General features: G+C 45.1%; 1 protein-coding gene across 1 annotated transcript; it reads right to left on the bottom strand.

The window, feature by feature from the left end:
• Positions 1–24,177, bottom strand: PAX4 (paired box 4). Its single transcript, XM_076006223.1, has 12 exons — positions 24,074–24,177; positions 22,557–22,650; positions 15,842–15,920; positions 3,666–3,796; positions 3,166–3,381; positions 2,779–2,854; positions 2,077–2,202; positions 1,775–1,857; positions 1,374–1,443; positions 1,073–1,128; positions 660–801; positions 1–137 (listed from the first exon to the last, which is right to left on the bottom strand). Exons 1-12 carry the CDS (start codon positions 24,175–24,177, stop codon positions 1–3), a joined length of 1,314 nt encoding a protein of 437 aa, XP_075862338.1.
• Positions 24,178–25,483: the final 1,306 nt, after the last annotated feature.

The raw sequence follows: 25,483 nt of genomic DNA on the forward strand, positions 1-25,483 counted from the left end.
TCAGTGTGAGAAGCAGGTGGGTGTTGCTCCTCCAGGCCCTCCGGTCAGGTGGTTCACGGAGTAGGGGGCAGCAAGGCAGGGCCAGGCAAGGTCCACGAATGATGGGGAGACCACAGGAAGGAGGAAGGAGCCACAGTCTGCATGGGCAGGACAGTATTAGATGCCCCCTAGCCCATCTCCCTCCCACTCAGGGCCTTTTGCCTCCTCCCAGGCCTTACAGAAGCCCGGAGCCAGGTGGGGGCAGGGCCTGAGGGGCACCAAGACTGAGGAGGAAGGACAAGGACAGCAAAGTAGTACTGAGTCCCAGGAACTCGGCTGCGGGGGCAAGTAGCCTGCAGGGACAAGGAGAAAGGAGCTAGGGCTTATCATTCCTGTCCCACCCCTCAAAGTGGCTTTAGGGAAGGGACTGAGACTTCAGTTTCCTACCCTAGATATACACACTCAAATCTCTACCCCCCTTTACCTGCTATGGCTATCAGTGGTGCTACAGACTCAGGGGGTGCTAGTTTCCCCCAACTTTGTGGGCCATGGAAGGAATGAGGAAAGCTGTACGAAGCTTCATTTGATGATCCCATCTGGAGATCTGTGTCTGTGGGGGCCAAGGAGTCCATGGGCCCTCCCCACACACTTCAAGATTGAGGCCTGGCCTGAATTCTTACCCCAGCAGGGCTTGAGTGGGGCTTGGGGTTGAGCGTCACTCAGAAACCTGTCTGGTACTGTTGCCCAGCACAGCTGACAGCAGGGGGCAGCCAGAGGTTCCAGGGCAGGCAGGGCCGCTGTGGGCGCACTGCCAGGGGACTGCTAGAAAAAGTGAGAGGAGATCCTTATCTGCTAGTGGCACCTTCTCTTCTGAAGGCCTGGGACCCCAAGGCTGCCTGCCACCCAGGCTGTATCCTGCACGACTCCAGAGGGCACCATTCACATAGTAGACTATGGGGATGGCACATTCTAGAAGTGTGCACTATGGGGCCCTGGGGATTCATGGATCTTAGCTCAGGCCTTCCCCAGAAATAGGAGATGCAGGGAGCCCTCCCGTCTTCCCAGCGCACAAATTCCCTCTTCTCCAGAGTACCTGTGCAGAGACGATCCCTGGGGAGACCTTCTGTACAGTCAGACCCTGGGGAGCACCTGTAAGGCGAGGGTAGATCCGCTTAGAGGGAAGATTTGGGGTGGGGCTGGGGAGTGCAGTGAGAGGCAGGCAGGTTCCGGGAAGGGCAGCAATTTCTGGCAGGGTTGGGAGGAGATGGATGTTACAACCCTAAACTGTGCAGCCCTTAAGAACAGGGACTGTGTGTGCTCAGCATCTGGCACAGGACCTGGCACATGGGAGGTGCTGCATAAATGTTGGATGGATGAATGTGCAGAGAAATCACCTGGCAGCTGCATTTCCCACTTGAGCTTCTCTTGCCGGCGCCATTTGGCTCGTCTGTTGGAAAACCAGACCTGAGGGAGGACAAGGATGCTATAGCTGGCTGTACTTTCTGCCGTCCGGCACCTGCTGCTCTCATCATGTGTTCCTCAGTGCTCACATCCTCCCTCCCTGCTCTAACCCTTGCTCTCTGGCACCTTCCTCAACTCAGAGGCTTGGGGTGGGGAAGAAAGGAGAGCAAGCAGCAGAAGGGAAACGAGGAGGGTCTCATCTCCAGTTTTTGCACCAAACAAATTTGTTTCTGCCTCCTTGCCCCCCACTACACCTCATCAGAACCCAAATCCCTGGTGGCACAGACTCCTCCTCCTTGTGGTTTGTGCACACTGTGTGGCAGAGCTCACTCACCCTCACCGTGTCCTCAGGCAGAGAGGTGGCAGCAGCCAGCTTTCCACGGGCCACTGAATCAGGATACTGCCCACGCTGGAACTCTGCAGAGATCAGGTTCATGCAGTAAGGGCACAGGGAGGGGAGCAAGGCAGGGGTCTTCCCTGATCTCACTCCCCACCTGCCACACCCTAAACTGCCTTCCTCCCCATGCAGGGCCACCCACAGCCTACACCTCTCCACCTTTGCCCCCCGGGCCTCAGGCCCCTGCCTCCATGTCACACCAAGCACCCTCTGATCTGCCATCTGCCCCAGCCCAGCACCTTTCTCCAGTGCCTCTGCTTGGCCTGGGGAGAAGATAGTCCGATTCCTGTGGCCGGTCCCAGGGTGGGGACCCCGAGGAGCCTCAAAGCCACTTTGGCGAGTGGGAGGAGCCGGAGCCAAGACAGCTGCAAAGGAGGACAATAGCTTATGGCAGTTTGTGACAGTGATATCTCTGGTCAGATGGGGTCTGTGCCTGTGCCCAGGGGACAGCATGGGTGCAAGGGCAGAGCTGAGCTGGTGGGGCATTCACAGGTAACTTGGAGATCGCTGCAAGGGCACCTGGTGGGAAGTGCATTTAATATCTTGGTGGGGTCACGCTTATTGTTTGGGGGAAAACAGCAGCAGGGTTGGTCCAGGTTTGTGTGATCCCAGAGAACACGAAGGATGCTCTAAGAAGCTGTGCACGAGGCCAAGGGAGGATTTGAAACATTAGTCCTGCCTCTTACTCAGCAGAAGCAAGGGGCTAGGGGACCTGTGCTCAGTTCCAGGCCCTGCCATCAACTAGCTGGTGACCTTGAGTAAATTACTTCACTTCTCTGAGCCTCAGTTTTCTTCTGCTAGGTGGGAATGAGACTCCCCGTTTGGCCCTCCTTACTGGGTTGTTATGAAGGTGATCCAAGAAAGAATGAGAAGGGCTTTGAAAGTTGTAGAATGCTGAGGATTTGGCTCTGATTGTCCTTGGGGACAACTCCAAGACCCACCTGGTGATCTGAGCTGTGCCCAGGACAGTCCCTGGTCCTCTTGTAGTGCCCGCAGGACCCGGTTGATGGAGGAGACCTAGGATGTCAGGGTGTGAGTGGGGCCGTGGTGCACAGTCTCAGGGTTGCATCCTCAAGATATCCCTTCCAATATCTTTTCTCCCCTCTGTCTCCACCCGTATATCATTCCCAAGGGCAGCCTCTTCTCTCTCACCATGCTTGCACCTTCTCTCCACCTTCACTTTTTAGAAGAGAACCTTATGGGCCTTCAGAAGGGCTCAGGAACTCCCCCCTCAGCCTGGCATGCCCACACTGCCAAGTAAGAAGGGCTCCCATTCTCCCCAGGCAGCCTGTTGACCAGCCCCAGCGCAGGCAGGGGAGGGTACTTACACTGGGAGTCTTGTCCTGGGTGCAAAGCCCTTCAGCACAAAGCTGGCGTTGGATCTCCCAAGCAAAGAGGGCTGGGCACTCACCCTTCAGCTGGGCAATTCGAGCCACCACAGGGGGTGTGGCCAGCCGAGGCTTGCTTCCCCCAATACCCTTGGGCTCCAAGACACCAGTGCGGTAGTAACGCCCTAGGATCTTGCTCACACAGCCATTAGATACCTGAGTCAGGTGAGAAGCAGGGACAGGTAAGGCAGGTGGGCAGAAGGAAAGGGAGTATCCCTGGGACAGAAGAAGGCTACAAGGCAAAGTGAGACTTACTGGAGCAGGCTGTGAGGTGGAGAATGTAACCTCACTTTTTAGAGCCTGGAGCTCCCCATCCAGGCCTCAAGAGGGTCTTCTAGACAGTAGCCCAAGCCCCAAAGACCCTCAGAGTCTGCAACATCCCAGACTCTTGCCTTCAGACATGCCTTTTCTCCTTGCTTCTTAAGGCCCTGGCACACTACCTTAAGGCTCCGTGAGATGTCACAGGGCCGCATTCCTCTGACTGCTAGCTGGACGATCTGCTGCCGGGTGTCCAAAGGCAGGGGCCGACCATTCACAAAGAGCCCGCCCAGCTGATTCACGCTGCTGATCCCTGGGCATGAGAAAGAGACATCCACACCCCACTTCTCCCCACTGCCCTGCCCACATGTGGAGAGGGTCACTCAGGCCCCTCCAGCCTGCCTTCCCACCACGGCGAAAGTCCTGCCCTAGGAGGATGCCTGCCTTTTGCTCCCAGGCTCTGAAAGCCTGCCACTTTCTTTGGCAGCTGGCTCTTGGGCAACTCTCCTGATCTTGGGGAAGCGGGGTGGAGCAGAGGGAGTGTCTGGAAAAAGCTTCCCCCAGAATGTTGACCAATGGCAGATGAAACTGGATTGATGGAAGCCAAGCCTTGAGATCCCCCATCTCCAGGCTCCTTACCGTCCTGCTGCATGCTCCACGCTGGCCCTCCACAAAGGGACAGGAAACTAACTGGGAAGACTGGGAAAGGGAGTTCCTTCTAGGAGCTTCTTTTCTGGTTTGGTGGCTGGGTCTGCAACAATAGGGAGTTATGTGGATGAAATCTCTTGCTTGGAATGGTCTTGATATGTAGTGTTTTATGATAGAGTCAAGTTTCCAAAATTTGCCAAGAGGTTGGCTAACATTAGCAAATCAGGATTCCTTTTACTTAAACTCTTAAGTGATGAACTAAAACATCAAAGGTGGCTGAGGACTGGATCTTTCTGGATGTCCTGACAAGGGGCTAGGAGATTTGGGAGGGTTCTCATTTCCCACACATCCATTACAAAAGGTCAAGGAGGTAGAAAGGGATGATGCTTCCAAATGCTCAAGCTTTCCCTTTTCCAAGCGGGTGACTGTCGTCTCTGACCACTCATGAGCCTTCTCAGTCGTGGCTGACACACTGGAGCCAGAGATCCCAGAGTCCCCAAGTTCAGGGCTCTACCTTCACTATCAGGCAGTCCTGGGTTAGGTTCTCCAAACCACCAGCTGGATGGTTCAGAGCACTTCAGAAGAAGGGCTTTCGCCTGTTTTTTATACTCTCCAGGAAGCCCTGGGGAAATGCAGGGCTCAGCTCTATCCCCAAGGCATTGGGGGTCTGATCCCACAATTGGAGGTAGAGATGAACAAGCCTGAGGCATTGGCTTCTCCTAGAAGACACAGCTCATGGCATCTCTACCTGCTGGGCTCTGAGGAGTTCTAGATCTCACAGTGAAGCTTCAGTTTCAGAGACCACCTTTCTCAGATCCACACCTATTCATTCAACTAGCATTTATTGAAAGCGTACTGAAGGGAGGGGATGGGAAGTAGGAGAGGGATGTTTGTGACTGGTGCAGAAACCATCATGAGCACAAGAGAGTCTCTGGGTAGCAAGGGACACAGGTCATAGGACCCCATGTCTTTCCTGCTTTCATCAGAAGTTCATGGGAATCAAAGCTACCTCCCTTCATGTCTGGAACCCTGGCAGGTCTGGAGATCACCCCAGGGAACAGCTTATGCATAGAACTTTCTTATAATAACCATGCCATCTTGGCTCAGTTAATTCACCTACAACTATTTGCTGAATAAAGTTTTAAGCATCAGCTCACTGCTGGTTGTTCAGGATGAAGGAAGTAAAAAGAAAAGGAACAAGGTCTTTGCTCTCCAAGAGAGGACAATACAACCCAGGAGAGGAGACTAGCACAGGCAGAACAACACTGAATTCCAAAGAGTATGGAAATCAGAGCCTATTTTTTCAGTTCAGGAGCTAAATTGGCTTTTACTCACTCCTTTCTAGGCAGGTAGAGATACAATCCCCTTTAAACTCTCATCTTTCCAGAAAGTAGGGAAGGAAGGCAAAGGTTTTTCCAAAGAGAAAACCAAGGCACAGATTGGGGTTCCCACAAGTTGGGGGCTATCCAGAGAGTAAAATTCAAGGTTTGGAAGCCAGTTCCTCACCAGAAGCCAAAATTTCTGGCTTCTAATCCTCGGCTCTCTCTGTTCTCTGCACCCACCCCTGCTCCATGTTTGTGTAATTTTCACCAAAACAATGGGGAGAGGAGAGTCAAGCTGGGAATGTAAAGGGCTGTGCCAGAACAAGGAGAAGGAGCTGAGAATATCAGCCAAACCCTGAACCCCTGATAGGATTAGTCCTCCCAAGTGACCAGAACTCAAAGGAGCAGTGGGGATGCAGGTTCAATATCAAAACCTAAATAATCTCCAAACCTAAAATCATCATGCCTCAACTCACAAGAAGAAACCCCATTTCCAACAGCCACCCCACACATCCCCAACACTCACATTAACTTGTCTGAAAAAGTAACCAGTGCAGGCAAAATGGGAAAGCAGGATAAGAATGGAAGGGGAAGGAGGGTGGGAGATGCAAAGACAGAGGGGAGTTGGGCTTGGCCACACAAAGACATGGAGACAGCATGGGAGACAGAGCAGACAATGAGCCTGCAGGTGAGCTACCTGTGTGGAGGAAATGAAGTGGGAGCGTCAGTGGGAGGTCTCAGTCTTCTATGCTGGGCTCCTGAGACCCCTGCAGGCTCCAGGGTGGGTGGTGTTCTGGTCCTGGTGACAGCCTCCACTCTGCTCCTGCTTCAGTCCTGCCAGGGGGTCCAGAGCTACAGAGAGCCCGTGCTCTGGAACAGAGGGCAGCCTTCTGGGAGCAGCCAGTGATGTCACAGGCCATGAGCAGAGGAGAGAGGAGGAGGGAGGTGTGCATGGGCTGACTGACACCGGCGCTGAGGCAGGGCAAACCACAGCCAATGACCCATTGTGTCCTTCCATGGGGATTCTTAGAGCCCACTTAGTATCCACCTACCACCCTGATGCAGGAACTGAGCCATTCTCATGCAGGCTCCCTGGAGCCAGAGAGCACCCACATAGGGACCAGTACTCCTGAAAGGCATAGGGATGTGGAAGATGGGGAACTTCAGACTGTGTCCGTACTGCTTTGAATGCACAGAAGCACAAGGAGCCTTCCAGCACCACCACCAGCATAGCTTCCTAACCAGAACACACATGGCTGGGCTTTGGTGTCAAATTCTGTGTCATGTGTGTATTACTCTAAAAGATAGATGGGTATACAGACCGTTACCTAAATACTGACTGAGCTGGTACCTAAAACTCCAAGAGAATGAGGGTAAATGGAGAAGAACGTATGTCACATGGCATTGGCTCTCCCTGGGGAATATCCTCACCAATTCTCCAATGGACTCCTTGACTGAGGTGACACCGAGGCTGAGTTCTTGCCTGGAAACAGGGGGATCCTGGACTTCAGAACACTAAACTGGTAGTGGTGGTGGGAATGAGCCTCCAAGGGTAGTTAGACATGTATGTGGGGTGTTTATGAGGAGGCATGCAGTCTGTTTTTCCTTCTGCCATCTCTATATGTTATCAGGCTCTGTTCACTAGGGATTTGGTGCTTTTAGACTCTCCAAGTTATTAATGGCACTGCTGTTCCCACAAAAGATGCCACAGGTTATCTGGGCCATTGGTGGGATGAGGGGTCCCCGTTGCTGGGTAGGTGGATCCTGCAGAGTGGGATGCTGAAAGTGAAACACGACCTCCAGTGCATGGAAGCTTTGTTGTCAGTATGGTCTTGGGCAGATCCCTGGTAGGGGTGTGTGTGAAGAAGCCAACATGGAAAGCCTTTTGGGTCCATTCCATATCTCGGATTCTGTGACACTTGCAGAAATCAGGCAGAAAGTAAGCAGGGTGCAGGACAGTAAGACTAGATCCAGAAGTAAGAAGAGAAGACTGGATTCCACTGGTAAATGCTTTGGGTTTTGGGGGGATGGGAGTGAGTGTTATACATTCAACTTGATCCTAGAATTAGGAACTCTTGTTCTCAAAAGCCAAATGTCTCACAAAAGTGGGTTTCCTACTTTACTCAGACACATACTTCCTTCCTTTTCCAACCTACTCCAGCTTCCTCAGGCTGGGCCAGCGCACCGGGGCACAGGGGCACAGGGGAGACTGCAGCAAGTGGTTTCAGCACCAGCAGGCAGGACAGCACATGTTCCCAGGGGGTAGAGCTTATTCCATCCCAGGGCAGCTGGGGACTGCTGGTCACTCTGCTTAGCCATGCCCCGGTGAGAGCAGGTCCCCAGCAAGGCCTGTGGTGGCCCTGCTCTTAGTCCCCCTTTCCTGCCTCATGCCTCCCCCCTGGATCTGCCCTTGCATCTGGGGGCTCATGGCTCATGCCCTGACCAGCTATTCCCATAGACAGCTGCATGAGGGCGGAGATAGGGGTGTCAGGGGGGAGAAAGGACAAGCCCTGGCAGATGGTGGTGGCAGTGATTTCCCCCATAAACTACCCTCTCCCTCCGCCTTTATGACTACGTGCTCTCAGGTCTGAACAAACAGAGGCTCTAGACCCACAAGTGATGAGGGGAGGGAAAATGGGGAAAGGGCCCTGGCAGGGGGGCCTAGCCAGCCCAAAGGCTCAGCCACTCAGCCCTCTGCCCAGCGCGCCAGACTGTTTGAGGAGCAAATATCTACCTTCACTGTCTGACTCTCTCAACCACCCCCACCGAGTCTAGGGCTAATTGTCCCTCATTAGCTGGGCCCAGGCCCCAGGCTGCCGCCAGCCCCCGCCATCTGCTCACAATTATACATTAACTCATAGGTCTTGCCACCCGCCAGCCAGGCTGTGCGCCCCTCTCCAGGGCCAGCCGTGGCCATTCCAACCTGCCTTTGCCCTGATGTAGAGCCCTGAGCGCTGGCTTCTTCAGCCCTTGGAAGCCCCTAGTATAAAGCTCTGTGGCTGTGGAAAAAGTCCTGTCCTCAGCAGAGGCGGTTAGAGTTTCCTTGCCCTCCTCACGGGGCCAGAAGGCGACCCAAAGCCCGTGCGTAAAGCTGGAGAGGAGAGGGCGCGGCCAGCGCAGGGACTCGCCGGCTTTGTCTGACACCTCGCCGCAGGCTCTAGGCACCCACGGGGTGAGGTGACACCAGTTCTAGGCTGCCTCCACCCCTTCCTATGGCGCCTTTTAGTAGGCTGTGGGGTCCTAGCCCCCTTTCCTCTCTCCAGAGAGCCCCATCTCAAGCCAACCCTCAGCTATCCAGAGCGCACGCGCCACCTGTCCGAGAAACCACTCTCAGGCAGCCGGCGCCTCCCACCTTAAAGTCAAAGTGGCTTCCTTGCTACAAAAACATGGATATTCCACGGATATTCCTGAGCTTGGGACCTTCACGCTGAAGTTACACACACCTCCACCCCAAATTATACAGTTACCTTACTCTCTCCGCCCAAACTCTGCTCTAAAACCAAAACTCTCTCCCGCTGCAAATCCCTGCGGCTTTCAGCTCAGTTTCTGGAAAGCGGGCAACCGGCTCCCTCCCTCTGAACACCCCAGAGGGAGTGAAGAGCACACCCTCCCAACCGTGGCTTTGAACTGGGGCACAAAACCCCCTCCTTTTCCCCTCTTTTCGCACCGTGAGCCCCTAACCTCTGTACTCAACCCTGCCTCCTGTTCCTCTCAAGACTACCGAATTGAGAGTCGAGTGGGGTGGTGAGTTGCACACCCCTAAACTAAATCCCGCAGAGCTGGGGGATTCAGGGGCCGGAGCCAAGAACCTAAGGAGGCCGGGAGAGGAAGCCCATGGGGTGTGAAGGGCAGCTTGTGAAGAAAGAGCCCAGCCCAGAGTCACCGGGACAGGCAGGCACTATGTGCCTCGACCACAGCCGACCAGGGCGGTCCAAAGGCACTCTGCCAGGCACCTTTGGAGAGTGCCGTTTTGGGTCCGTGTGAGCACCCACCCTGACCGTGTGGGGAAGGTTCGGGAACTGGACATTGGAAACCCGAAGTTCTTTCTGTTGCCTGGAAACAGCCAGCTCTGCTCTCCGGAAGCTTTCCTCACCCCACCCGGCCCTACTTTGCACTGGCTGGTCTGGGGAGGCAGATAGCCCCAGTCGTTTGTTTGATTGTTTTTAAGTAAACTTTATTTTAATGAGCTTTATTTTTTAGGATAATGTTAGATTTACAGAGAAATTTCAAAGACAGTACAGATAGTTCCCACAGCACCCCGCACTGTTTTCCCTACTACTAACATTTCACATTAGTATAGTATATTTGTTATAATTAATAAACTCATATTAATATGTTAGTATTAAGTAAAGTCCATACTTTATTCAGATTTTCTCTGTTTTTCCCTAATGTCATTTTTCTGTTCCAGAATCCCTTCCAGGAGCCCACTTTCCATGAATCATCGTCTTGGGCTCCTCTTGGCTGTGACAATGTCTTGGACTTTTCTTGTTTTTCATGACTTGGACAGTTTTGAGGAGTCAGGTATTTTGTAGAATATCCCTTGATTGGGATCTGTCTAATGCTTTTCTCATAATTAGACTGGACTTACGGATTTAGGGGAAGAAAACCGAAGAGGTAGAATATCATTTTTACCGCATCATATCAAGGGTACGTACTGTGAACATGATTTATCACTATTGATATTGACCTTGATCACTTGGCTGAGATAGTGTTTGTTAGGTCTGTCCACTAAAGTTACTCTCCCCCACTCCCTTTCCAAACAGTACTTTTGCTAAGGAAGTCATTAGGCACAACTCACACTTAAGAAGTATGGAGTTATGCTCCATTTACTTGAGAGTGGAATATCTACATAAACCATTTGGATGTCTTCTGCTGGGGAGATTTGTCTCTTCTCTCTCATTTATTCATTCATTCATTCATTTGTTGATTCAATAATTTATTTATATCAGTATGGACTTATTTTTTTATAAGGAAACTTACTTGGGGGGGTTATAATCCAATATACTACTTTATTTTATTGCTCAAATTGTTCTAACTTTGAAACTCAGATGACTCCTCTGACCTTTGGCATGTCTCCAGTACTGTGGGCTTTGGTTTGTTCGTTTGTTGGGTTGCTGTTGTTGTTGTGGTTTTTTTCCAGCATTTCCTTACTTTCTGATACTACCAGATGCTCAAAGTTCACCTTGTATATTTCCTGTCCCAGTCCTAGTATCAGCCATTTCTCTAAGGAGCCCTGGCTCCTTTTATTGAAAAGTGGTATAAGAAACCCACATCTGGGTTCCAGTTGTGCTGGTTGCTACTGGGATGTCAGTGCTTCTCAGTTCTCTCAGCTGACAGAGCAAAGAAATATATGTGTGTATACTAGCCTGTGTATATACACATATCTATAAATATTTCCATCTGTAACCATTTGTATCTATATTAAACTAAACAAAAATTCATACTGATGTCTCCAGCTCTAATCCATTATTACATGGATCATTCTAGTTTCCTCTCTGCTTATCTATAAACTCCGTACTCCAACAGTAGGAAACCTGGCTCCCATAATCCACCATCTATCTACTTGATTGTTCAGTTCCGGTAGGTATACATTTTTGTAGCATGAGAATTGTTAACACAAACCATCATAGGAAACAACTTTATCAACTAGATTATAATGCTTATGTACAATTTCTTTTATCTTTAGTCTTACAGACTCCACTCATTCCCAAAGTTACTTAAATCAGCACCTTTACCCCACCCCCTTCAGTGACGTGGTTTTATACATTTGTAATACAGTTTGATTATTTTGTCACATTCTGTTATTCTATTTCCCCTGACCTCCTACATGATTTTTAAAAATTTTATATACATTAAGGTTCACTCTTTATGTTGTAAAATTCTATAGGTTTTGACAAATATATAGTGTTATGTATCTACAATTACAGTATCATATAGAATAGTTTCACCACCCTAAGAAATCCTGGTGCTTCACCTATTCAACCCTTCCTCTTTCCCCTCAATCTCCTGGTAACCATTGACTTATCTACCATTGCTGTGGTTTTGCCTTCTCCAGAGTGTCATATAATGGAATTAGAGTATACAGCCTTTTCAGACTGGTTTCTTTCCCTTTAAGATTCATCCATGTCTATTCATAGCTCGATAGTTCATTTCTTTTTATTGCTGAATAATATGTTATTGCACAAATGTACCACAGTTTATCCATTCACATATTGAAGGACATTGAAGGACATCTTGGGTGCTTTCAAGTTTGGGCAATTGTAAATAAGGCCACTATAAACATTTATGTGCAGCTTTTTATTTAGACATAAATGTTTAGCTAATTCGGGTAAATACCAAGGAGCATAAATACTGGATTGTATGCTGACAGTATATCAACTTTGTAAGAAACTGTCTAACTGTCTGCCAAAGTTACTGTACCATTTTGCATTCCTAGCAACAATGGTTGTCTTGCATACTTGCCTCATTTTTTTTGTATGTCAGCTGTTCTCTTAGGTGTGTAGTGGAATCTGGTGGTTGTTTTAATTTGTAATTCCCTAGTAAAAAATAATATTGAGTATCTTTTCATATGCTTATTTACCATCTGTATGTATTCTCTGGTGAGGTGTCCGATCAGAACTTTTGCCCATTTAAAAAAATTGGATTGTTCATTTTTTTATTGTGGGTTTTTTAAAAAATTTTCATTATTTATATATATATTTTTAAAGAGATAGAGTCTCACTATGTTGCCCAGCCTGGTCTCAAACTCCTGGGCTCAAGTAATCCTCCCACCTCAGCCTCCCAAGTATCTGGGACTACAGGCATGTGCCACCATGCCTTGCTTATTGTTGAGTTTTAAGAGTTCTTTGTGTATTTTGGATACAAGTCCTTTATCAGATATATGTTTTGCAAATATTTTCTCTAAGTCTGTGGTTTGACTTTTGCAGAGAAGAAAATTTAATTTTAATAAAGTCCAATTTATCAACTTTTTATTGATTATGTTTTTGGTTTATATCTAAAAACTTGTCACCAAATCCAAGGTCCTCTAGATTTTCTTCTATGCTCTCTTCTAGAAGTATTATAGTTTTATATTTACATTTAGGGCTGGGCACAGTGGCTCACACCTATAATCCTAATATTCTGGGAGGCTGAGGCAGGAGGTTCACTTGAGATCAGGAGTTGGAGACCAGCCTCAGCAAGAGCAAGACCCCTACCTCTACTAAAAATAGAAAAAAATTAGCCAGGCGTGGTGGTGCACACTTGTTGTCCCAGCTACTCAGGAGGCTAAGGCAGGAGGATCACTGGAGTCCAGGAGTTTGAGGTTGCTGTGAGCTAGGCTGATGCCACAGCACTGTAGCCCAGACAACAGACCAAGACTCTGTCTCAAAAAAGAAATTTACATTTAGATTTATGATCCATTTTGAGTTAATTTTATAAAATGTGTAATATCTATGTCTAGGTTCATTTTTTTATTAAAAATGTATCCTTTCTCCATTGAATTGCCTTTGCTCCTTTATCAAAGATTAATTGGCTACATTTGTGTGGATCAATTTCTGGGCTCTCTATTCTGTTCCTTTGCTCTATGAATCTGTTCTTTCAGCAATATCATATTGTCTTCTTGATTATGTGGCTTTATACTTGAAATTGGGTAATGTGAGTCCTCTAACTTTATTATTATTCTTCAATACTGTGTTGGCTAATCTATGTCTTTTCCTTTTCATATAAACTTTAGAATCAATTTGTCTATATCTACAAAAAAAGCTTGCTGGGATTTTGATTAGGATTTCATTGAATCTATAGATCAAGTTGAGAAGAATTGACATTTTAACAATATTGAATTTTCCAAATTAATGAATATGGATTATCTCTTTATTTATTTAGATTTTCTTTGATTTATTTCATCAGAGTTTTATAGTTTTCCCCATATAAAGCTTAATATGTTTTGATAGACTTATATCTAAGTATTTTACTTTTTTTATGCTTCATTTTGGTAAATGGTATCATTTTAAAATTTCCATTCCAATTGTTTACTGATGGTATAAAGGAAGGCAATTGTCTTTTGTAAATTAACTTCATATCCTGAGAATTTGTTATATTCACTTACTAATTCTGGGAAGTTTGTTTGATTGATTCTTTGGGATTTTACACATAAACAGTCATGTCTTCTGTGAACAAAGACAGTTTTATTTCCTCCTTCCCAATCTATATATCTTTTATTTCCTTTTCTTGTCTTATTGTACCTGTTAGGATTTCCAATATGATGTTAAATAGAAGTGGTGAGAAAGAACATCCTTGCCTTGTTCCCTATCTTGGATAAGTATTCAGTTTCTCACCATTAAGTATGATGCTAATTGTAGGGTTTTTCTAAATCTTCTGAAAATTTTATTCAGCTTTATTATTTATTTCCATGTGGTTACTACACTTTCAAACTTATAATTGTGCTATAATATATTTTAAATAGCTGAAAGAGCTACTCCGCTTTACATTACCCTTTGTTCAGAATTTTTTATTTGTCCTGCTTAAGTTTAGTTTTCAGTTGAACATTAGTATTTTGTCAAGTTAAAAAGTTTTGAGTCTATAATAATCAATTTAGAGAGATTGACATCTTTATAATATCAAGACTCCCTATCCAAGGCAATATGTATTTATTTTTTAGAGCAGTTTTAGGTTCACAGCAAAATTGAGATTTCCCATATACCCCTTGTCCCCAAACATGCATAGCTTCCCACATTATCAATATCCCCCACGAGAGTGATACATTTGTTACAATTGATGAACTTAAACTGTAGGATTTTTGTAGATGTTCTTTATCAAATTGAAGAAGTTTTCCCTCTATTCCTAGTTTGCTGACACTTTTTATCATGAATGGGTACTGGATTCTGTTAAATGCTTTTTCTACATCAATGATATAACATGATTTCTTCTTCTTTAGCTTGTTCACATGGTTACAATGAATGATTTTTTAGTATCGAACCAGCTTTGTGTACCTGGAATAAATCCTACTTGGTGATGGCTTATAATTCTTTTTATAAGTGTCAGATTTGATGTGCTAATATTTTGTTAGGGGTTTTTGCATCTATGCTCACGAGAGATTATTGTAGTCTCCTTTCTTGTAATGTCTTTGTCTCTTGATATTAGGGTAACATTGGCCTCATAAAATGAGTTAAGGAGTGTTTCCTCATAGCCAGCTTTGAGGGTGAGAGCAGTTTATTAAGCAGATATAACTCAGCCCAAGAGACACACAAAGCTCATCTCCTGTAACAGCATCTAGGACAGTATGGCTCAGTAATTAACAGTGGGACTTCCAGAGCCATCAAACCTCATTTTTTATCCCAGACCTGCCATGCCATCTGCATGATCTTGGATCAGTTAACTGCTAATTCAACAAATAATTATTGAACATGTGCCAGGCACTGGGATAACAGCAGTGAATAAAAAAGACAGAAAACTTTGCCCTCTTTGAGCTTACATCCTTTTTTTAAAGCTTATATTTTTTAACTTTCTGTACTTCATTTTTCTACATCTATAAAATAGAAATGACAATAGTAGCTACCTCATGGAATTGTTGAATTATATAAGTTAACATACATAAGAACATTCTATGTAAGTATTTGATGTTATTACTACTATTATGCACCAATAGTTACCATTATTATCTATTGACTGAGTTCAGTAGTCACAGTCTAGGAGACTGCCAGGCCACCCTCCCTGCCCTGACTCTGTGCTGCTGTCCTGTCCATCTCTCTGCTTCTTCAGCTGGCCCTCTTGATCTTCAAGCTGATTAGCCTATTATATGAAATTCCTTCTCTGAACTAAGGTTACCTTGCCCAGGAAATAGTTGGGTGGATATCTTCCTGCTGCCTTTGAAATACACCAAAACTTTTGCATGTTTTAAAGGGAAGAGGATGAGGATCATAAGTCACCAATGATCTAAGGTCTTTACCTGTATGCTTTCTGAAGGTTATGGAGACCTGTCCTGTCCTAGGTTAGAGTAAAGGGGACCATATTGGTTTTTTCTAGTCATCACTGAAAATAAGTGTATAACAGGCCCCACATAGGAAAACCCAGTACTTCTGCTTGGGTACCTTTCTACTGCTTAACAAGACCCAAAGGAAATGGGAAAGAAAACTCACTCCCTGAGGATAAGGGTCCTACCTCTGTCCCAGAGCTCTTCATCTTTACCATGCCCACAAAGGCCCCCAAAGCAACACCTGCTTGGCCCAACAGAATCATGACCCTACACTACCCAGAGAACAAGCTATGTAAAGATAGATAATTATAAATCAAGTCTCATTACTATCTTTGGCTTGGCACCATTAAACACAATAACCAGACTTTGACTGATCCATTGTCCCAGGTTTTATGATCAGCCCAGCTGGCCTCTCCTCTACCACTAACCCTCAGCTCACCCAGTTCCTCTTCTGGGTCCTCAGGTCCACTTCTTGGTTCTAGATCAAAACAGCTCTTACTCTCTGAAGTCTCCACTACCTGAAATCAGTGATGTTAGCCTTCCCTGAGAGGCTACACATTTATTTTTCTTTCTCTCTCTTCCCCCCCCCCTCTTTCTTTCTCTGTCTCTCTTTTTTTTCCTGGAAGACAGCCCAATACTAATCTTTAGAGGAAACCTCTTTTTTACTCTCTGATTTTCTTTCTTTTCTTCTCCCACTCTTCAGCATTTAGACCTTTCATAGCAACACTTTTTCCACCCACTATGCTGGCTTCTCTTCAGTCTCTGGTATTTTGAATTCTCTTAGTTGTCTTTATGTAATATTTCTCATAATTGAATGTTTAATTATAGTTGTTCCAACAACCAGTGTTTGGAGAGAATGCTCACTAGAGCTGCTTGACCCCAACCACCTGGATCAGTCACCTGGGAGCCTGGCAAACCCCCACAGCCCCACTGGGTCAGCACCGGAGCGCCCCCTGCAGTCTGCCCAGTGTGCTGTATTTTGTAGGGACACTGAGCAGGAGGGTCATTGTTAGCAACCCAGGTTCCCTCTTCTCCACATCTCAGGAGAGCCTAGAGTGTGACTGGAAGGGGAGTTGGCACGGGAACAGAAAGGGCAAAAGGAGATGCAGGCTTGGGAAAGAGCTGCTGCTAGCGCTCTGGGGGTGCCAGCCCCCGTACCATGTGTTGGACTTTTTCTAGGGATGGAGTTGAAAAGACAGACTCAAACATAACAGAGTAAAATCCTTTGGATGTTATTGGCACTGTTAGAGGAAGCTGGGTCTGAAAATGGGATTATTCTTCTTGAAAAAACAAAGAATTTATTTTAAAACAGCCAGTAAAAAGATCAATCAAATTATCTAACACAATTGCCCAAAGGTGCTGATCTTAGTAACTCAGAAAGAATAGTAATTATGTTGGATTGGTAGTAAAGAATGCTGATTTTTACCTCTAGAATTTTCTTTTCTTTTTAATTGTGGTAAAATATACATCACAGTAAAACTTGCCATTTTAGCTATTTTTAAGCATATAATTCAGAGGCATTAAGTGCATTCTCAGTGTTGTACAACCATCACCAACATCCATCTCAGAACTTTTTCATCATCCCCAACAAAAACTCTGAACTCATTAAATAATAACTCCCCAGGCCTCTCCCCCCAACCCTTAGTAAACTCTACTCTACTCTTTGTCTCTATGAATTTGATTTGCCTATTCTAGATACCACATATAAGTGGGATCATGCAGAATTTGTCCTTTTGTGTCTAGTTTATTTCACTTAGCATGATGGGAGGTTTTGTTGTTGTTTGTTTGTTTGGGTCTCACTCTGTTGCCCAGGCTGGAGTGCAGTGGCACAATCTGTGCTCACCACAGCCTCAAATGCCTGGGCTCAGATGATCCTTCCTCCTCAGCTTCCTGAGTAGCTGGGACTACAAGGACACACCACCCCACCTGGCTATTTTTTTTCCAGTTTTGTAGAGACAGGGTCTTAACTATGTTGCCCAGGCTGGTTTCAAACTCCTAGCCTCAAGCAATCCTCCCATCTCAGCCTCCTGAAATCTCTGCTGAGATTATAGGCATGATAGAGTTCTTACACATGCTTTCACTTTCCTCCTCTTTAACACCCTGGTCTCAAGAAAAAATGAAAGCTGCTTTTGGAGCTATTGGTGGAGCCTTGGGCAATAATGAAGATGTCAGTCTATGAAGCTGAATGGTAAAAGCAAAGCAAGTGTGCAAAGATTTCAGTCTATGAAATAAGAACAGACGTCCTTAGAGTTCAGAGTTCACATATCTGGAGCTTTGGGAGAGCCCCACATGAGAGAAAAGACAAGGCAAGAGACATTCATTAGCCAGCCCACAGAGACAATTCAAATAGGAAATGGCACCTGGCCTCTCTCCTCGTTGTTTCCTCCCACCAAACTGAGCAAGGAGGTTCCCACAAGGGAGTGCTCCAAACTATCCTGAGACGGGGCCAGCTGGGATTCCAGGGAGAGAAGCACTAAATGCCAGGGGAATCAGTCCAAAGCATTTATTAGGGGAACTTGCACGCAGAGTGGGCTGCAGTGTATCCTCAAGACAGACAGCAAGAGAAAAGGCATGTTCCACCTAGGTCTGTCCACAGCAAGTGGTCAGGGTATGGAGTTTATATGAGAGTTTAAGGAATTTAGCTCATGACTAGGGCCAGTTTCTTTCAGTGTTTTGAGCAACAACCAAGATACCTTTATCAGTGCCTATGAGAATGTTCAAGGCCCCATGTTGGGTTCAAGCCTGCTAGAAAAAACCTGCAGCTGGTTGGGTCACAAAGTGATCAGGGAATTCTGTGATTCTCAGTCCGAACATAGAAAGAAAGTTGGGTGAATTGGGAGATGCTGCACCCCAGATGCTTGAGTTTCTCTGAACTGAAGAGTAAGAACCCCTGAGCTCTGATCTTGTCAGAAAGGCAACAAAGAGATAAGGGGCAAAACAGGAATAAAGATGCCAGAGTGAGTCCTGCCTGCTAGTTTCTAAGTTCCTGCTCTCCCAATCCATTCTCATCTTTTAGAAGACCTTTAAGCTGCAATCTCATTCATGGAGTAGGAAACAAAGGGAGAAAATTTGAAGTAGGAGGAAGGAGTGTGTGGGAGGGGAATGGCGAAAGAAGGAACAGGAAGCTCCATCCTCTGGACTTCTGGCTGCCTCTGCCCTGCTCCATCAAGGGACTGTGGGAAGACACCGTTGTCCAATATGTGGAGGGGAGCACCTTGCCTAGAAAAACTGAGACTTAGGCCAAACCCTGCTACTTTTTTTGCAGTGAGATCTCAGCTATCTAATGAATAAACTAACCCTAGTTCACCTTTTTCTTTTCATTATAGGGAATTATATTCGTTTGCTACAAGCTGCTGTAACTAAGTGGCTTAAACAACATAAATTTATCTTGTCTCACAGTTCTGAAGGCTAGAAGTCTGTGATTAAGATATTATCTGTCCCAGTCCTTTTACTACCTTCTGATAGATAGTTCCTTGGCTTGTGGCAGCATAACTCATTTCACTCTATCTTTGCATTCTTCTCCTAAGGACACCAGTCATATTGGAATTCGGGCCATACCCTATGCTGATATGCCCTCAGCTTAACTAATTACAACTATAATGACCTTATCTCCAAAGATAATCGCATTATGAGGTACTGGGGATGAGGAGGTCATGAATTTTGGAAAGACACAATTCAACCCACACCATGAATGATTCCATTGTTTCCATTAGCACCTCTCCTATGGTAATCCCTTAGCATTGAGACCTGGAGAATGAGGCCCCTTCCAAGCCACATCCCAAGAAATGAGCACCTTCTGCTCTGCCCTTTCCTGCCTGCCCCCCCGGTTGAGGTCCTACCTTGCTTCCTGGTCAGGGATTGTAGAGGGAGTGCCCAGCAAGGCAGTAATTCTCCTGGCTCTCACCAATGTGCCATTTCTCCTTTCACCCTCACTGCAAGCTCTTTATTGGGACCACTCCATGGAACCAACACCACTTTCTACTGGTCATCATATTCCTGTTGGTGCTTTTAGATCTTAATTTAAATTCATCCTATATTTCACTGAAAATTCGAGGTCCCAGGGTAAGGAGAAGATCAGGAGCTGTCCAGGGCCCATCTGACAAACACAGTCCCCAAGTTACTTGCTGCCTCTGGGCAGTGTTTGGCTATGAAGGACCTGGGAGGAAGAAATCCCTAAAAGGGGACAAAGGCCCTGCAAATGAATCTGAGGTTGAGATAATCAAGGACTACTATTAAAGTAAATCCCCTTCTTAAAAATCATTCCCAGGTCTTCAGAACTTCTAAGATATTGTCAGCTCTGTCTTAACCCAGTAAGGAGGTTAGAGGTGACTCCCTCTAATCTCTAATTTATAGGAACAAAAATTTTCTTGGCAGCTAAAGGACAGACAATCAACTTGGATAAAACGGAAAAAACTACTAAGGTTCTGGATAAAAGTTTCTGTAGGAGGAACACAGAGAATTGCCACAGTAGCTTGAAACAGTGATTCATCCAGCCCAACATTTTGTTTCTAGGACTGGAGGAAAAAAGAACTCATCTCATGGGGAAAACAAAGATGAATGGACAGTATGAAAAATGGGCATACACGGTGAATGTTATGGGAGAGGTCTTTGGCAATGATCCCAGGCTTTGTGCAGGGTGGAATGGTCTCTGAGGCTTCCAAAAACAATGTCTCATGAATAGCTTAACTGGTAGAAGGACTAGGAGCTTGAATTTAGAAGTCAAATAGACTGCATTGGAATCTTTTCCTCCTGAGCCTCAGTTTTATTGCCATTAAAATGGAAATAACATGTCCCCTATAGGATTATTATAGCAATTTTATGAGAAAATATGCTAATCTATAAAGTATCTAGTACTGTGCCTGCTCCATTGTAGAGATTGAATAAATGGTAGCTTTTATAACTTACTTAAGCACCAATAGAAGGCAACAAGAGACTTCTTAGCTATCAGAACTTAAAAGCATGTGGACTATACAGGTATACTGAAATGGTGCACAACAAAACAAAGCTAAGCAAAAAACTCAAAGTAGGAAAGAGTCTTTGCTGTTTTTCTGGGCTTCTGTTGTATGGTCACTTGGGACTGATTCCTATTCATTTTTCTCACCTAGGTGAAGTCTAGGTGAAGAAGAGTATAGTTATCAATCATGCTGGCACTGACGAGAAGCAATTTGCTCTCCTTCCAGAGTGCACGCTGGATTGTATTGGCCAGTGCCCAGGGCTGGTAGGACCAAGTCTTTCAAAGTAGCAGCAACACTATTCTCTGAATGAGTTATTAAAACTGAACTTCTGGGCTTTTCTCTAGCATTATACAACCAGAACCACCCTCCCGTTCTGCCTCTGTGGGGAAGTGACCTTGAGAAATGCCCTCCTTATGGATATTGGGAGAAGGAGGGAAGTGAAGGCCTCTGTGAGCACCCAGACACTTCGGGGCCACCTTGTTGGAGAAAAGTTCATCAGTACCACCTACCTCCTAATCAATTACAACCTTTTCTGTGAGCCTTTATTATGCTACCATTATGTTCTGACTCCTTTTCTCTCTCTTGCATTTCCTGGCCCTAGAAAGTTTTTACACTGATATGAGATGGAGGCTAAAAATCTATAAGGTAAATAATGCATGAAGGTGGAATATCTTTTTGGGGGGTGCTGTTTAATTATAATTTGGTTATTTTTACTTTGCAGGAAGAGACAAAGCCATTTAACAATATGGAGAAGTCATAAGCAAGAAGGAACATAAATGGGAAGAAGAGAAGAAAGAAGGGGAAGGGAAGTGAATGACTAGTAGAGTCTATGTAGCAGAAAACATTAGGATAATGGAACATATTTTCCCAGTTGCTTTTCCTGGCTAGGAAGAAGAACTTGGTCTCATATCTTAGAAAAGAATAAGCAAGAAATCTCACTTCCTTGGAATTCCATGGGTAGCAACCCCCAGGAAGAGAATCCATCCTAATCCTTCTATGGGAACTAAATACCAAGATGGAAATGTCTAAAGTTACAGTGAAAATGAACTAACATCTTGCATTTGCCCCTGAATCTGGGGATCCAGTGTTCAGAAGAGGCACTCCACTTAGACACATTGTCTTGGCCACCAGGGCCAGACGGGAGTGAAAAAGTGTATGCTTGTTTGGCTATCACAGTGAGAAAGGTGGAAAGCCACAGCTTCAAGTGGAACTTGGTTTGGAAGAGAGGCCTGAGATGGGGAGCCCAGAGTGAGTAGGCAATATAGGTAGACCTCTTCTTTAGAGGTTGGGTCCCAAATGATTTGGATTAGACTGCTTGAAGAATAAAGAGTTTTACTCTTCTAGGGCCTTAGGATTTTGATTTTATTATTTGGTTTGTAATTAAGAAATTCTAAATTCTGGAAACAAGAGACTATTTCAAGGTTCAATCCTCTCTCACTTTCTTACTTCATTTTGTATTAGATAGGATATAAATGGCTACAAGAAAATGATTTGAGGGAAGACAAATGAAATGGTATCAAAGTGCTTTCTGGAATTGTTGCTACTAGTGTTAAAGGCAAAATAATAATACTCCTAGAAGATAATCATAATATAGGAGAATATCTTTATAACCATATGCCAGATACAGATATTATAAAATGCTTGACCTCATTAGAAATCAGGGAAATGCAAATTAAGACCACAATGAGATATTGCTACACATCCACCAGATGGCTGAAATTTAAAAAGACTAACAATATCAAATGTTAGTGAGGATGCAGAACTAGAACTCTCATATACTGCTGGTGGGAGTCAAAATTGCTACAATCATTTTGGGAAAAGTTTGGCATTATCTGCCTAAGTTAAAAATATTCATAACCTATGACCCTTATATATTCCCCAAAGAAATGCATGCCCATGAATGTTTATTTGTAATGACTAAAAACTGTATACAACCTTGTTGCAGATACTATTTCTGTGTATTAAACCACTTCAAACTTAATGACATAAACCAACCACTATTTTATTATGTTTATGGATTCTGTGGATCAAGAGTTTAGAAAGGGCCTAGAAGGGATTGTTTGTCTCAGTTCCACAATGTGTATGGACTCTGCTGGGAAGACTCAAAGGCTCTGACTCGTGGTGAGGGGCTGAAGTCAACTAAAGGCTTGTTTACTTACACATCTGGCTGTGAATGCCAGCTGTTGGCCAGGAACTCACCTGTGCCTGTTGGCCAGAACACGGGTATGTAGCCTCTCCATGTTGTAGCTTGGGCTCTCTCAAGGCAAAGTAGTGGGTTCCAAGTGGAAGCATCCTAGAAGAACAAGGGGGAAGTACATTGCACTTTTACGACATACTCTCAGAAGTCACTTTTGTCGTACTCTATTGGCTAAAGCAGAGCAAAGGCCCACGCAGATTCAAGGGAGAAAGATATAGATTCCACCTCCTAGTGGGAGGAATGTCAAAGTGACTTTGTAAAAAGAACTTGTTTTGAGAGATATTGCTACAGCTATCTTTGGAAGATACAATCTTCTATAAGCCAAATGTCCATCAACAGAGGTTTTATGTGATCTTTTATAAGAAATAGCCACACTTCTGCATCTCCTACAAATCTTTGTTAAAAACATTGCCCATTATATTACTCATTGTTCTTTAGATAAACAGTCATGTAATGAAAGCCTTCTAGAATTCAATGTCAAGGGAAATGTTTGTCTCTTCCCATTAAATAATATGCTTCCTTTGATCAGGCAGTGAGAATTACATAATCTTAATGTGCATTTTTTGCTTTTACCTTGATTGCAAGTACTTCTAATCCAAATTTAAAGTTTAACCATCATAATGATCCTACCTTGAGTTTCTGATATTAGAAAGTGAGTTCCTGGGAGGCAGAGATTTTGTCCATTTTTGTTCACTGTTCTAGGGACAGAGCTCCCGCCTAAGGGAAAGAGCACAAGGGACCTGTGGCATTGGGAAAGAGCTTTCTTTCTTTCTCTTTTTTTTTTTTTTTTTTTTGAAGCATATAAAATCACATAACTCTCAGTTCTACTTGATCCCCCAAAAAAAAGAAAAAAAAAATCACATAACTCTTTGGTTGCTTAGCCTGTTTCAATTGCAGCATAAAGCAGCATCCTATCCTCTGAAGCACTCATAAGAGAGCAAACTCTATTAAGTGTTCTCCACCGAACAATGGGTGTAGAATAATTTTAGAATTATTATGCCATTTCATAAAATCATTTCTTATTGGAATTTATGCCACTCTCAAACGCATGAAATGAAGGCTTGGGGTAAAGAGGAAAGAGAGATGACTTTCCATTTTTTGGTGTCTCTGTGGTATTTGTGTGGAATGTGGCTGAAATAGGGTATTGTTCCACCTAAAATAGTTATCCTTTGGGAGAATTAATCTGGAGAAGATCCAGAAAAGGGCACCTGAGAAAAATGCACAGACCCTCCTGAAAACCCCCCGAGTGGACTGTGACCCTTCAAGCTGCCACCTAAACCCTGGCCTCTTGCCTCAGCTCTGCCCTGCCCCTTGACTCCCAGCAATGACATGTCTGTTTGGACTCTGGTCATTCACCACACCGGCTGCTCCACACACAACATTCCGGCTACCCTGTGTCTGTTCACAACACCTGGGGCCCATTTTCCCATTCTGGGCTTGCCTCTGAACTCCCGACCTTTGCCATCCACTCAGGTCCTGACCTCTTGCTTGGCTTCATTTTCATTGCTGTGGTCCCTACGCGCTGGCAGCTGACACCATACCCACGCACTCCAGAGGTCTGGCTTCAGTTTGGATCAGCTCCTGGTGATTCCAGGGCACTGCCTTCCCTGGAAAGGGCCTCATCTTTAATCCTGAGATCACTGCTTCTACAGGGACTCATCCATTCTTCTGACTGCTAAGCCCTCCTACTTTAATTAGAAGATTGAGAATATCCAATGTGACCATCTCAACCTTTTTCTTCTCCTCAAAACATTTCTGCATCATCACATGATCCCTCTGTCTTTGCTCTTGACTTTAAACGAGAACTTTTTTTTTGTTTAATTAGAATCCCTGTTAATGGATGGGACAGCTGCCGCCAGCCTCTGTCTTTGGATGATTACAAGAGGAAAGTCAACATCCTGGGCTGTTATGTGAGAGAGAAATACACAGCTATATTATTTAAGCCACTGAATAATTGCTGACAAGCTAAAGTTAAGGTGTGTGTGGTTTCCAGGGTTCAGGAATAGGAGGAGATGAGATACATTCTATTGTTGGCAGAAGTTAAATACAATTTATGACTCAATGAACTATCCTATATTGGGACCTGTCCCATGATTGTAATCTTTACTCTAATCCCCAACTTTTACCCTAAACACCCTCAACATTCTTAGTTCAATTTCCAGAAAACAGAAAGGATATATAGAATGCAAAGAGAAGGTAAATAAGTCATCTCAGACATTCAAACAGACTGAATATTTCAATTTAATTCAACATATACTTATTGAATGCTTATTCTTTATAAGGCAGTGCCAGGCTTATGGAGAACACAAAAATTAACAAGACTCATAGGAGCTTGTTATCAAAAAGTTTACAGGCCAGTTCAATTGTTACACAAATAACTGTGACACAGGGAGAGTACAGCACACCATGGGAAAGGGGCTGGGGATCCAGGGGAGGGAGGACTAACTTCTAGTTGAAGGTATCTCCAGGAGATTTTATGGGAAAAGCTGTGTCTGACCTGAGCTGAAGAAGGGCATTCCAAGTAGAGGAAATTGGGTGTAGGGAAAAACACAGGGACAGGAAGCGCTAGGTGTGTTTGGGGTGAGTTTCCCAGTGTGGCTAGAGCTGCTGGACCTACAGTGAGCAGCAGAGGGCAATGCGCACAGGGTTATGTCCTTCTGCGGACAGAAGGCCTTTCCACAGGCAGGAGAAGAGGAGGAAGCCCATGCTCCCTGGCCTGCACACTCCGCGGAGGCCGGCTTTTAGGAGTGGAGACCCTGGTCTAGAGACTGCATTGATGCAACACAGGCTGCCTGCTTTAGGCTTTTTCAGTCTGGAGAGAATGAGGGGCCAGGATTCTGCCTTGATAAAAGGGAATGAGGCTTGGGAATAGTCCAGAGTTTTAGAAGGGTAGAATGGGGCCAGAAGCAAAGAAGGAGTACAGTGCTCA

Source organism: Microcebus murinus, chromosome 9, assembly GCF_040939455.1.
Source record: "Microcebus murinus isolate Inina chromosome 9, M.murinus_Inina_mat1.0, whole genome shotgun sequence".
Classification (NCBI taxonomy): Eukaryota; Metazoa; Chordata; class Mammalia; order Primates; family Cheirogaleidae; genus Microcebus; species Microcebus murinus.